A 14,852-nucleotide genomic window follows, 5' to 3' on the forward strand; every position below is an offset into this window, starting at 1 on the left:
TCGTCTGAACACAGCGGTGGCTGATTAGCTAATTTAAACACCTGCTCTGCTGATGATCTGTTAGAGAGTTGTGTGTGGGTCGCCTTGTTTATTTGTTTTAATTTAACCTAAACACACAGAATTCTGCAGCACATCTACATTCCAAAGTTGTCAAAGTCAGGCTAGCATAACTGACATTCTTCTCTCTCTCCCTTTTTTAATTAAATTCTTTTCCTGACCTTTTTATTTAGTTGTTGTAGTGTTGACAATTCGTAGCAAAGCACTGTGTCCCTTTTACTTTTATATATAACACGTACATTTTAGATTAACATGTTATGTTGACATCTTAACAGCTAAAACCAATGCCAGTCATTGTCAGCAAGCAGTTTTCTGTCCTCCAGCATGGAGCTGCGACGTGACATCACCCTGCAACATGTCTATATTTGTATATATTTATATATATTTCAGCATCACTTCCTCTAACAGCATGTTGCTCCAACCCTCTAGGTACCCGCGGCTATCTCTAAGTGCCAGCGGGCGGGAATCACCGTGCGCATGGTAACCGGGGACAACATCAACACGGCCCGCGCCATCGCCACCAAGTGCGGCATCCTGCTGCCAGGAGAGGAGTTCCTCTGTCTGGAGGGCAAAGAGTTCAACACGCAGATCAGGAACGACAAGGGAGAGGTAGAAACACTCAGAGATCACTGAAGAGTGTTAAAACAAAACTTTATTTGTTTATAAAAACTCATTTTATTACTTGGGGTGGGTTTATCATCCTGAACTTTTCTGTAAAGTTCTCATCCTTGATGATTGCTGCTCAAACTAAAATCTGAATGTTTTATGTGGACTCAGATATTTTTATTAATAATAAAATATTTTTGTTTTATCTGGACCAGGTGGTTGAAGATTTTCACATAGAAGTTGGAAAATAAACCAGACTTGAGGACATAAACAATAATTATTTCTACTGCTGTTAAAAATGTATCAAACATAATTTATTACAGACAAAATAAGTTAAATAAAATGCAACATGAAAGAATTGTATTGTTTATTCTTATTTTGGAAGCATAGCAATTTCTCTCCAGTTATGAAAGCTGCTGATTGAAGCTGAAGGAGCGTTTGAAGTGTGATGAGCCTGACCTGTCTGCAAAAACACAAAATCTCACCAAGTAATTTTTGTCTTGTTTCTAGTGCAAATATCTTCATATTCTTAAAATAAGAAAAACTAATTTACAAGTAACTTTTCAGCAAGAAATAGGAGCTTGTTGTAGGTCAGTAATTTTTTAATGTGAATAGAAAAAGTTTTATTTCCACTGATGTGAAACATTTTATAACATGGAAAAATGTCTTGTCATAAGTGAAATAATCTGCCAATGGAACTAGAACTTTTTTAGTCAATATTAAATTATTAACTTAAGACCTGTATCTTGGTGAAAAGTAAGCTTCATCATATTTTATGTGGACTAAGAAACTACAAGAAAAATACTTTGTAAGTTTTTGTGTTTTTGCAGTGCTGCAGCTGGACCTTCATAAACTACGGAGCCCTCCAGGAGACATGGGGAATTTTTTTTTCTTTTGCGTTCTCTCGCAGTAATGTACTGATTAGTTCATGCAGCATAATTGAATACTGTAAGCCTTCCTTACGGTGGCCATCGTACTTTCTGCTACTATATAGGGTTTTCATGAGGTCTTTCCATGCATGTTATATCTTGTTGTGAAACACCTGAAGTTTTATATATTTTCCTTCAGGATAGAAATGCACCACAAATCTATATAAACAGAAACTTTCCATAAGTAGGAAAGAAGGAAAAAAGACATCCAAACTATTTGGACTATTTGTGAGTTATTATTGTGGGATAATGAGTCATCTGACAGTTTTGATTGTGTCTCTTTTGTTGGTCTGAATGGTTAAAGGGCCGTTTTCATCTCAACCACATGCAATCAGACATAAACACGCAGTGAATAAATCTATTTTCAATCAATTTTTAGCACCAAAGAGTTAATAATAAATTCACTGAGGCTCTTTATATGTGTATATATTTGAAAGTTTTAATTGACATGTGTGACTATATACAAAATAGACCAGCAAATATTGCAGTAAACTTATTGCGAGGGAACGCAAAAGTATCGTAACGCAAAGAAACATTTTTCCCCATGTCCCCTAGGGCGCTCTGTAATAAACTACAACATACCATTAAATTACCATTATTATTGTTATTTATATCCGTAATCTGGTTTTAAGGTAGAACAGGAGCGTCTGGACAAAGTCTGGCCCAAACTTCGGGTTTTGGCACGTTCATCGCCGACGGATAAACACACCCTGGTTAAAGGTGAGCTGCTCCTCCTCTTTCTCCTCATCCTCTTCCTCCTCAGGTGCTCCTCCTCACCTTCTGCTCCTCTGTGTCAGGAATCATCGACAGCACGGTGGGAGAAACCCGACAGGTGGTGGCCGTGACGGGAGACGGCACCAACGATGGCCCTGCTCTCAAGAAAGCCGACGTGGGCTTTGCCATGGTAACCGTTTCCCTCACTTCGTCTCAATCCCAGCTGGAGTTTCTCCGCTCCGGCAGCTAAAGAGGAAAATGAACGGCGTCTTGGATTCATGGAGGCTGCTGGGAATTATGAATCGATAAATGTTGGGGTTGGATTTTCTCCTGCCTGCAGGGTTTTTCCTCCTCCTTCAGATCAGATCAGAGATTCCTGGGATTCATGAGGAGTTTCCACATTCACATCAGTTTAGCTCGTAAAGCTTCACAAAGCTGTTGGTCCATCCAAGCTGGATCTGTGATGTTCTGACCCAAAGTTAGAACAACCTTTAATGCAAATTCACTCATCATTCACAAATTTTGACCAGAATTGCAATTTTTCTACAAATCTGAGCAATCAGATATATTTCAGGATGTCCTTCTTTTCTGATCAATCACTGCAACTCGGCTGAATTTTGACCAATCCCTGCAGCCCCCTTCTGATTTAACTTCCTGTTTCACGTCTCCTGAAAGGCGAACCTACAAGGTGAAAGCAGGTGTGACGCTAAACCGTTTTAAAATGTGCTGCAGGATTTACTTCTTCTGTTTAAACAGAGTACAGCAGTACTCTGTGTTTGAGTCCCAGATGTTCTAGGTGTTTAATCAGTTGTTAAGATGTGGAAAGGTGATTTTCTGTGCCGTCTTTAAACGCATCACAAGCGTATACAAGCTAACGCGGTTACACCTGTGGATCTGATAACCTAGGAGAGAATTAACCAGAGCAAAAAGGCTACAAAAATTTTCAGTTTTCTTCCAAACAAGCCCTGAAAGTTGATTAATGCTGTTACATTCAGATAATGTTAGCTAAATGATGATCCATTGCAGTATATAATATAAATCTAGTTAACAAGAATATTATAATGTTGACCTTACCTATTTTACATCCCTTATAACCTAATTAATACCAGGAATATTCCTGATCAGCTTTCATTTCTCTACAGAAGTTGTTCTCAGTGTTTCTTTTCACATATTTAAAATACGTTTTTATTGTCACACTAGAAGAGCAAAGAGTCAGGGAGGAGACATTAGACCAGAGGCCAGCAGCAGGACGGTGAGGCTGATGATGATGATGATGATGATGCAGGGTTTTCTCAGGTAAGGAGGGATTATAACCTGATAAGAAAAGACAAGGAAAGGGAAAGTTATGTGCAAGAATTTAATCTTTTTTTGTAAAATCATGTTATGACAAATATGAAGGCTAAAAGATTTGCAACTTTTTGAAAAACGTGCTACAAAATCAGTAATCATAAAAAATCCTGAAGGAACTCATAACATCACTGACCAGCAGATGGCAGCGAAGGACTGCCATTATGAATCCAGCTACGTGTTTAAAATTCATCAACAGGCATCAGTGGTAAATTTTCAACAGTAGTCTCCAAGGTTCGCCCAGCCAGTCTACATATGCTTTGTGAACTTAGAGAAAGCGTTGAGCCATGGGAACCCTGTGGGGGTCATCATGGGGTACCACGGACTGTCGATCTACTTTCCTACCCTCATCTGTGGTCGTGTGACTTTGAGTTGAGACCAAATGAATGAAATCACGGGTCCAAGCAATCAGAGGAAGACCTCTGCTGACCCGTCCTCTGACCAGGATGTCTTCGTTGAAGCTCCTTCCTAATTTCGTCCCTTTGTGGACTCTGTTAGCATCCTGCAGAGATGTGCAGCTCATCCTGCGTTTCACCTGCAGGGCATCGCCGGTACCGACGTGGCCAAGGAGGCGTCCGACATCATCCTGACCGACGATAACTTTACCAGCATCGTGAAGGCCGTTATGTGGGGCAGGAATGTCTACGACAGCATCTCCAAATTCCTGCAGTTCCAGCTGACCGTCAACGTGGTGGCCGTGATCGTGGCCTTCACTGGTGCCTGCATCACCCAGGTAACCGTCCGTCTCCACCCCTCCAGGCCGAATCTGAATTTGTACATGTAATGTTCTTTTTTGTGTTTATGAAGCTATTTATTAGCTTTTCGAACTGAAGTGAAATAGACTTTTCTTTTCCCGCACAAGCAGTTTACGTCAGCTGTCGGCAAATTACGGCGTTTACCGAAACCCACAAAATGACAAGACCTAAAGTTGGAAGAAAACAACTTTCTGTTGAGTGTTCATTATCCAATCGATGTTTACGTAATCACAATCTTTAGGTGAATTCTGCTCCTGAAAATTAAATTAAAAATGTAATTAAGCATGAAAAAACTAAAACTACTACTATAACTAATAAAAACTAAACTACAACTAAGCAATATTTAACTAATAAAAACTGTCAAACTCTCTTAACACTGAATTAGACAAACAAAAACTCAACAAAATAAAACTAAACAATAATGAAAAACCCTTAACTACTCTAGTTTGAACTGATTTAATAAAAATATGTTTGTATGTCGTTTCTGTCTGGCAGCAGTAATTCCAGCCAGCTAATCAGATGCTAATTAACACATTAGTAAATTTGTCGCTTATTGATTGAATCGTGTGATTTCCTTGGAAGAGGGCTCTGACAGAAGCGTTGAAGAAGATGATAGTTTCTGGTCGTCTTCATCGTGTCAGGAAGTGATGCGACCAGGAAGATGAACTCCTGAACCGCAGCAGAGCAGAACATCTGGAGGCTGTGTGTTAATTAAGAAGCTCACAGCTGGCACAGTGATAACTAACCGCTCTGCAGCACTGGCAGCATCAGCCAGGCCGGGATTCAGCCTGAAACCATGGCAACCCGTCACATCCGCGGTCCTGAAATAAAACAGGAACTCAGCAGGTCTGCGGGCTCGGGATTCTCCCCCATCAGCAGCAGCGGCGGCGCTTGGTGCGTGTTGACCCACCGGCATGTTGACACGCATCATTAAAGTCGGTCTGTGTAGAACAATCTGGAGGTGGGGGGTGTTAACGAAGTAAAATAATGTGACCAGATAGTGACAGCCTCGCCATGAACACACGCTCTCTGCACCGACATGGCACATGCAGTGAGTCACATTCATGAAATGATTTTATTTCTTCTTCTACTGTTATTTAAAAGATAAACATCAGGTTGTTTTAACCTGAATTTCTCATCTTGGCCTGGCACAATAACTACATTTAGTCTATGACAAACGTTCCCAGAAGTTATTGCAATTTATGTTAATTTTGTTCTTTTGAGACCATTTTCAAGTTATCTAATAGTATTGGCAAAATTATAAACTTTAAATTCTAAAGAACATTTTACACTGGAGCTGGAAGACATTTTAAATATCCAAAATAAATAAACAAAACAACAAATAAAATGAATTATGAAGTGTCTGAAAACAAAATTATCCTTCAAAAAAGACTAGTTGAGACCAAAACACCAGGCTGAAGAGTTTAGGTAGAAAGGCAGAAAAGAAAAACAATAAATTATCCAAATGGAAGTTTGTTATAAGGTATAATGCTTTAAATTGGTTTATTGCTTATTACGACTGGACTAATCAAATCGTGACCTTTTACCTTTTGCCACATCACAACTCACATTTCCATTAATCAGATAGTGAAGCTACAGAAGATTTAGATGCTAATCACTAATAAGCGAATTTATTTGTGTTGAAGAAAAGATGTGAAACGGCACCATATGGAAAAATTTATTTGAGCCTAAAACTAGTAAGACGGCGAGACTTTGTTGTCGGTTAGCATGGTGACAGACGTGGTTTTAACTGAAAACCCAAAGGACGGCTTTAAAAGTCGTGTTATTGTTGACCTCAGAGCTAACGGACGCTCCGCTCTGCAGGACTCCCCTCTGAAGGCCGTGCAGATGCTGTGGGTCAACCTCATCATGGACACTCTGGCGTCCCTCGCCCTGGCCACCGAACCGCCCACCGAGTCGCTACTGCTACGCAAACCCTACGGCCGCGACAAGCCCCTCATCTCCCGGACCATGATGAAGAACATTCTGGGCCACGCCGTGTTCCAGCTCATCATCATCTTCACTCTGCTGTTTGCAGGTGAGCTTAGCTCAATGCTAGCTAATGCTAACAGCGTGCAGGTTGTAGCTACAGCTTCTGGTCGTTTCTCAGGGGAAAAGTTCTTCAACATCGACAGCGGCCGCAACGCTCCGCTGCACTCCCCGCCGTCTGAACACTACACCATCGTCTTCAACGTGTTCGTGATGATGCAGCTCTTCAATGAGATCAACGCCAGGAAGATCCACGGCGAGAGGAACGTGTTCGAGGGCGTGTACAAGAACCCCATCTTCTGCAGCGTGGTCCTGGGCACCTTCGCCCTGCAGGTACCATCATCGTCATCATATTACGTCCAAAATGAGGGTCTAAACATTCCTTTTATTTAAAAACTTTCTTTTGAGGGCGTGCCGTGGTGGCGTAGTGGTTAGCGCGACCCACATTTGGAGGCCTTGAGTCCTCGACGCGGCCGTCGCGGGTTCGACTCCCGGACCCGACGACATTTGCCGCATGTCTTCCCCATTTCCTGTCAGCCTACTATCATATAAGGGACACTAGAGCCCACAAAAAGACCCCTGGAGGGGTAAAAACAACAACAACAAAAAACTTTCTTTTGTTCAACTGCTATGAAGAAAAAGAGAAAATTAGGTGCTCTCAATTCATTCAAACTAAACCCCAAACAAAATATAAACAGAAGGGTGGACCTACTGAGACGGTCAAAAAGGTATAGGAAATAATCCAAAATATATTAAAGTGACTGAGAAAATTGTTCAACTAAAGTCTTTCAATTAAAAACTGTTTATAGACTTATAAATAACTAGAATATCTCCAAAGCACATTCTGATGCTTTGGAAGGTGCTGAATGCTGTCTGGTAGCTGTTGTATTCTAGATCTGTTTCCAGGTGGGAAATGGAAAAGGAAGGATCTGACCCACATTCAGGTGGTGATCAGGACAAACAGCTGGTGATGGATTCCTCTGGTGAAAGCATGACAAACGGTCCGTTTCTTCCTCTCCTGCTCAGATCATCATCGTTCAGTTCGGAGGGAAGCCGTTCTCCTGCGCGCCGCTCACCATCGACCAGTGGCTGTGGTGCGTCTTCGTGGGAATGGGCGAGCTGCTGTGGGGACAGGTGAGTTCCACCCACACACCTGGCTGCAGGGGAGCTTTGTGCCGCTGCCATGTTGCCGTAGCAACCATCGGCATGGCAATGAGCTCCTGTTTACGAGTTGCGAGGGAGAACGAGCCGCAGCATCAGTCCCTCTGTGTGGTTTGATGGCGCTCTGGCTCAAACTGAGGTAAAGATGAAAGCTGGTTGGACCGAACCAAACAGCTTTGCAGTAAATCAATTAATCACACTATAAGTTAAAACAAACTCAATGATTTACATTTGCATTATTTATTGTTTCTCTCTTTTCACCATAAACTGAATGATTAAAGTCTTCAGTTTAGTGTTTTGGTCTCAACTAGACAATTTTGTTTTTATATTTCATTTTATTTGTTGTTTCTGTTGTTTTGTTTATTTTAGATAAAGTTGTGCGATCTGAACTTAAAGTTTTATTTTGAGGTACTATTGTGATAAATATTAAAGTGACAATAAGAACCATTTATTACAAATTTTTTAAGCAACTTTAGTCAGAGCTCAACAATTACTAATCTTGAAAAATATTTTTAGGACACCAGTCAGATAAAGAAGTGTGATTTGTATCACTAAACTGCACACAGTAACTGTATTAATCACGTTTTCAAATTTAGGGATATTTATACTCTAATTAACAAAAGAAAAAGAGAAAATAGTAAAAGTAACAATCCTGATGATGCAGACACTTTTGGGAGTTTTAAAAATCATTAATTGGAATTTATTGTGATAGTGATAAATCTGAATTCTGTTAAGAAACACATCATGATAAATGATTAACAAAATGGTAAATGGATGTTTAAAATGTCCTGCAGTTCCAGTGTTAAAATGTAACTTTTATTGATCTTTGAGAATCTATTATTGCATTATTATGTAATTATTATATTATATTATCATTTATTGCAATAACTTGTGGGATAATTTATCATCCAGCAACATTTATTGTGACAGGCCTGCCAACAGCAAACATGGAAACTAGAATTATTCAAACTATGGACTAAATGTTGAAACTCCTCCACTGCTGGTGGAGCCGAGCTTGACCAGTCCAGGATGTTCTGGCAGGATGTTCTGGAAAGCGGGAAGTAAACTGGTTCTCCCGTCCTCAGCTGATCTCAGCCATCCCGACCCACCACCTGAAGTTCCTGAAGGAAGCGGGCCACGGCATCACCAAGGAGGAGATCCACAAGGAGGAGCTGACGGAGGACACGGACGAGATCGACCATGCAGAGATGGAGCTGCGGCGAGGCCAGATCCTTTGGTTCCGAGGGCTCAACCGGATCCAGACCCAGGTACCGCTAACCGTCCCGGTTCAAACTGGTTTTACTCCTCACATCAAAGCTCTGCTGAACTGGGCAACGTGTCGGCTTCACAGTGTCTCCTGTCTTCAGCGACAAGACCGAGGTTCTGTTAATTTCACACTCTGCTGCAGATCCGCAGCCCAGAACCTCTTCATTAAAACCTCCAATTAAAGCGGCAGGCGACCCGCTGACAGCCACAGACACTCCGGCTAAAACCAGTCAGGATTACAACTGGTTACCAGTTCAACCAGTTCTGACAGACCACAGGACCAGTAATCCTCTAGTTAGTGCAACACTTACACACATTGGCATGGAAACCAGGCTGGATACTGTGTGTGTGCATGTGTGTGTGAGATCCTCCTACAGGATCAACACACACTGAGCATCAACATGTACAGTCAGTCCATTCTGTCCCTGCTGGCTTCATTAGCCTTGATGCTAACACCCACGTCCAGTAGCAGCAGCCAACACACACACACACACACACACACACACACACACCCACACAGAGTTCGTAGTTCTTCTCGGTAAACAGAAGCAGCTCAGTGTGTGAATTATCACTGCTGCTGATTCATTTCTGCATTCGATCAATTAAGATCCGTCCAATCGCATCGACACATTTAAACTCCTATTTTAGTCCCGATTGTTTTTTTTTATTAATCATTTATTTATACAGGAAAATCTCTTGAAACTCATTTACAAGAGAGACTCTGTTACATCATCAACAAATAACATAAAAACAATAATAATAGAATCTACTTAACGTTAATAAAAGTCAGTACACGCATTGTAACCAGTTTACCAACCAGTTTAACAAACTGGTTGGTAAAACAGGATACTCAGCACCAGTCTGCTGCTGCACCGGAACGAATAACTGCTCTTATCATGAGCTGGAGGCGGGCTCATGGGGAACAGCGACCAATCAAAACACAGCGTGCGCCAAAAACAGTAAAACCTTCGTGCTTCAACAGGAAGATGACAGATTAGCATCAGAAAACAAAACTCTCCTGGTTTATTAGTTAATGAGGCGATGGCAAGCCTTCTGTTTGCAGAAATATAGTCAAGTCATTATAGCTAAAATGTCTTCATGCTCTCTAAGCTTCTAATCATGTGGTTCTAACTGGGCTTTCGGAAAGCGAACCAGTTAGGAATCGACTACAGAACCAGAAACATTATAAAGAACAGCGCTAATGGCAGCAGCTGTAGATTATCCATCGATGGAGAGCAGTAGGAGAAAGTACCAGAGTGAGCAGAAGTGGATTATGTCCTACAGCAGCCTAACTACAGCGCTAGCCCAGGATAAGCTAAGCCTGTCTGTCTGGTCTTCCACTGAGGAGGATCTGATCGGCACCAGATCATTCGGAGCCCAACAGGTCCGAATGTTTCAGAGAGACAAGATCCAGTCGAAGTGCTCACCTGAGAAATGAGAAAGCCATTTCCTCTTGTTGTTGTGTATCAGTGCGATCGTCCTGCTGGGACAGGAGGACGGCAGGACGGGGGAGCGAGCTAATTAGCTTCTTATCTCTCCGTGCTCCTCTTCGTCTCGCCCTCCTCCCTAATCCGGTGGGGCGGCGCTGCTCCGCTTGACGCCTCAGCAGTCAAACACAGAGGGGGAATAATTGGTACAAGCAGCACCTCGTCGCTGAGACTTTATCAGTCATTCCAAATGACATTTCTCCTCTTTCTGCTGCTTGCGTTCCTCTGAGCGTTCTCCATTCATCCAGCTCCGCTTCCGTCCCGCGGATGAACGCGTCTCTAAATCACAGCGGTTCCTCTTCTCTCTGCCTCCATGTTTGTTTCTCCCTCATGGTTCTGTTTCTTCATGCATCAAACTCACAGTGTTCCTCAGGACTGTGGTGTTTGTCCTGGAGGGAACCAAAGCAGAACTTTATCCTGGTTTCCAGCCTGATTCATTTTCTTGCGAAAACATAAAACATTTCTTTTTAATGAAGAACAGATCAGATGCTCAGGTTAACAAAGTGAACCTCAATGTTTTATCCAGCGGTGAGCATCGGTAAAATGTTAGCTATGCCAACCGCTAATCACAAACATTAGTTCCGCTAACGCTAAAGCACTAAATTCAACCATCTTAATACCCCCATGTGTTATTTTGCCCTCGACTGGATCAAATCTGCCATTACACACCTTCCTGTTCGGGTTGCTCTTCAGGAAGTGATTCTTTGGATCAGATCTTCCTCTAAAGGTTTCCATTTTACAGAAGTTGACTTTTCCTAACTCTGCTGCTGGTTTAGCTTTGTTGACCACAATAGGCATGCAGGACATGGGTAGATTTTAAACTGTAGATAAGAAATAGACGTCATTTTCTGCTCCGCATCCTGTGAAGTAAGGAAACATTACTGATGCGTAAATAGTCTTCATCCACTTCAAAATAAGAGCATGAACATCTAGCTATTTAAAGAATACTTAACAGTCGAGAACCAAAACTTCAGCACAGATGTTGAACTTTATTTAACCGAAAGTTTACGAAACAGCCAAATTAATTATTGCTTTAAAAATTTTTCTGAAAAATTGATTTATGGGAAACTAAACATTTAGGTTAGCAAAAAGCTCAACCGTCTGCTGCAGGCTGCAGGTTTGTCACGTCCAGGTTTAAACATCTCCCGTTCAGATTGGAGATGGAGAATACATCAGTATTCAAATTCTCAGTCTAGTCTTTGACTAGGCCACTGAACAGGGTTCAGGGTTCTGCTCCACCCCAGTCTCTGCAGCCTCTAAAATATTTGCTACCAGGATTGTCCTGATTCTTCCCCGCCTCTGATGCAGACCAACATTAAGCAGCTTCTGAATTTGTTTAAGATGCATCACAGTACAGAGAGCTGAATAAAAATGAGAACCACACTTTACAGATTATATTCAATAGTCTGAAAATCATCCATCATATCATAAAACGTCAGTGAAATTCATAGAAATGTGCAGCTCTGATGTCGGAAAAGGAGACGGTTTGTTTTCTGCTGATGGACAGAAATCCAGCGGATCCGTTTTTAGACGTAGTTCTGGTGGATTTCTGGAGCCTGAAGGAACCTTTCCACTGACCTCTGACCTCCTAACTCTGTTCAGGTCTGCCTTTGTTTAACTCTCTGTCCTCTCTAACCCCTCTGTGGACGTGTCCCCGTCCTGCTGTCCTCTCGCTCTGTCTCTGCTGTCTAACTGTGGCTGTCCTCCCCCAGATGGATGTGGTCTATACCTTCCAGACGGGCCAGGCGGCGGTGCCCGGTGCCCTGCGCCGCCAGCCGTCCGTCGTCAGCCAGCACAATGACGCCACTGCCGCCAAAACTCTCTCTAGCCCCACCCATGTAGGGCTTAGCTCCTCCTCCTCTCTCACCAACTCGGCAGGGGCTCCGGCCTCTGCTGCTGCTTCCTCCTCCGCCGCAGGCAGTGAGTGTGTGACTGGAGGCCAGCTCACACGGCGCCTCAGCCAGGCTGGACTCTGTTTAATCTGCATGAAACCGCGTCTGTCCCTGACAGGTGTCTGCATGTCCTCGTCTGATCACAAACTAGACAGGAGGTCAGGAGAGTTTTAGTTCTCATCAAAGATCTCAAAATGAGCCCCAGTCAAACCAGAACCAGCAAGGCGGAGAAGTAACTGCTCCGCAGGAGGAAAGCCAGAAAGTATTTGAGAGTACTGGAGCATCCCTCCAGGGGTCAGAGGTCAGGAGTCCAGGCGTAGAAGGGTCAGAGAACATGCAGACAGCCTCCTCTGCTTCATCTTCATCTCTTTCAGTTTCAGCTTGCTCTCAGCCGTTTCTTCTGCATGTTCTGGACGTTTGACCTGTGAATTCGTGTAAAGACCTGGTGAGACTTGCAGCCGTCGAGTCGGAAACAGAAGAGAAGAAAGCTTCTGATTGGTCGCCCTGCAGGCTAAACGATCCATAAATCCGCTGCTCAGAGGCAGCAGCCTGGTTACCAAGATCATTTTATGGGTTTAAATCCTTCGGGCTCCGCAAGTCTCTCATGGTTTCACATCCAGCAGTGTCTAAACTTTGTGTGTGCATGTGTGTAGGGGTGCGCGTGCGTGTGTGTGAGGGTGTGTGCGCTCAGCTGCAGCTCCCCTGTGGTTCAGCTTTGAGCTGCAGGTTATTAATTATAATAGAGTGTGTGCTGGTGCGTATAAATCAGGGTGATCGGCAGCCGCCGCCTCATCAGAGGAAAGGCCTCCAGAGGACAGAGCGGGATTATGTTGGGCTGTGTTTTCCGAAGGCTCCCAGTGACCCTGATGGTTGACATGACTTCATGACCCGCTGAGGCCCGACCTCCTCTAACTGAGCCCTGGTTTCTGGTTCTGAGGCTGCGGTTGTCATGGTAACCCAACAGGATAAAGGCTTCAGGATTGAATTACGGTCTGACCTGTACGAGGAATCTAACGGCAGTTCAGGTGGAAGTGTGACTGTTCAGAGTTCTTTCTGCTGACCCGGAAAAGAACCGGATATTAGTCAGGATTTACCTGAGCCTCCCGTCCCGGTTTGTGGTAAAATGGATGATCTTGTTCAGGATCAGGGAGCGCTGCACGTTTTCATCCCAGAGGGAAATTTTAAGCCTTGTCCACAGGAAGCCGATCTTTATGGAAACGAATATCTTCTCCGCATTGTTTTCTGTTCCAGAGAAGTTTTCATCCACATTAACTCGCACAAATCCACTCTGAGCATTGTTTTAACATCCCAGACCCATAGGGGGCATCGTAGAGCAATGCTAAGACATGTGTCAGCCAATCAGATTGCTTCAAAATGAACTCCACTTCCTGTTAGGAATTAAACGTGGCGATCATCAGTGTGGACAGGTATGCAGGCTGAACTACTTTTAAATTGCATATTAGAACATAAAGTTAATAAAACACAAGAGGATGTTGATTGGGAAAGCAAGTTTGACAGATAGCCAGTGGATATCGGTGCATTATTTATCATAGGCTGTAATGTGTGGGATCCTAAATTTCTTTTTGTGTTTACTTAAAAAGAGTTTTCTCAAATCTCCATTTTGATCAGAGTTTTTATAAATAATTGTTTTTACTGATATTAAACTGAGTTTTCATGTGGATGAAAGGCCAAAGTGCACAAAGATGTATTAGTTTTCCCAGATAATTGCTACATGTGGACAAAGCCTTAAACTGCAGGAAGTCTGAAAACCCAGTCCAGAACTGGTCAAAGTGACTTTGTTCTGTTTTTTCTGGTTTGGACCACCTAATCTCTAACGGGGAGTTTTTATGTGGAATTCATGGAGAAGTGTGTAGTTTTTAAAATGAAAGCGCTGCATCACTGCAGAGCAGTGAGGAACTGTGGTGGCGTGTTGGAAAACAGTATGGGCTCCAAATGTGAGGAACAGAAGGGGAGTTTTAATGCTCTCCTGGTTGGAATAGTGCATGCTGGGATCAAGGGTGTGAACTAACCTACTGCATCAGAATGGAGTGTTATAATGTTTTTGTAATTTTAGCTTTTTATTCCTTGTTTTCCATAAGTAAAGATAAATACATTTCTGGGAATGAAGCTTCAATATTCTATTAAGGCCCTTCAGTGATTATTATTATTAACCAAACTGATCAGAAAGTAGGTTATGCCATCAGTTTAACTTTCATGAATGAATCTTTATGAGTGTAGATGGAGTGTTTGCTTAGTGTTGCATGAGATTAGGTGACACTTTCTTTGACTCGGTTGTTGCTGTGATGTTGTAGTAGTGGTTGTGCCGGTTTTGCAGCAGTGATGGAGATTGGGTTGTTTATGCGGAAGGCAGGCTGGAGCATCCTCTGTGGTGTGATGGGGTGTTAGAAATAACTGTATGATGCCTAGATGTGTGTGTGTGTGTGTGTGTGTGTGTGTGTGTGTGTGTGTGTGTGTGTGTGTGTGTGTGTGTGTGTGTGTGTGTGTGTGTCCATATTTAGCTGCCTCCAACATCATGACGAGCATTTTTGGTCCTCTTGTGTTTAAGAATCTTTCTCGGTTTTCCTCCAAAGTTTGCAGTCATCGTTCCTTCGTTGTAATTGTTGTGATCTGTGATTTTGCATCTCCCTG

At 42.8% G+C, this 14,852-nt stretch overlaps 1 protein-coding gene across 4 annotated transcripts in view; it reads left to right on the forward strand.

The window, feature by feature from the left end:
* Window positions 1-14,852, forward strand: part of LOC102236786 (plasma membrane calcium-transporting ATPase 1-like) — a 68,881-nt gene that overhangs the window by 48,902 nt on the left and 5,127 nt on the right. For 2 of the 4 annotated variants that reach the window (XM_005810634.2, XM_005810633.2), the window contains 9 exons: window positions 487-666; window positions 2,225-2,312; window positions 2,390-2,496; window positions 4,195-4,386; window positions 6,233-6,446; window positions 6,519-6,730; window positions 7,424-7,531; window positions 8,644-8,826; window positions 12,024-12,231. In XM_005810634.2, coding sequence (XP_005810691.1) covers window positions 487-666; window positions 2,225-2,312; window positions 2,390-2,496; window positions 4,195-4,386; window positions 6,233-6,446; window positions 6,519-6,730; window positions 7,424-7,531; window positions 8,644-8,826; window positions 12,024-12,231 — 1,492 coding nt within the window. The remainder of the gene's footprint in view (window positions 1-486; window positions 667-2,224; window positions 2,313-2,389; window positions 2,497-4,194; window positions 4,387-6,232; window positions 6,447-6,518; window positions 6,731-7,423; window positions 7,532-8,643; window positions 8,827-12,023; window positions 12,232-14,852) is intronic. The other 2 variants (XM_005810636.2, XM_005810635.2) reach the window with 1 other exon arrangement.

Source organism: Xiphophorus maculatus, chromosome 20 (assembly GCF_002775205.1).
Source record: "Xiphophorus maculatus strain JP 163 A chromosome 20, X_maculatus-5.0-male, whole genome shotgun sequence".
NCBI classification, from domain to species: domain Eukaryota; kingdom Metazoa; phylum Chordata; class Actinopteri; order Cyprinodontiformes; family Poeciliidae; genus Xiphophorus; species Xiphophorus maculatus.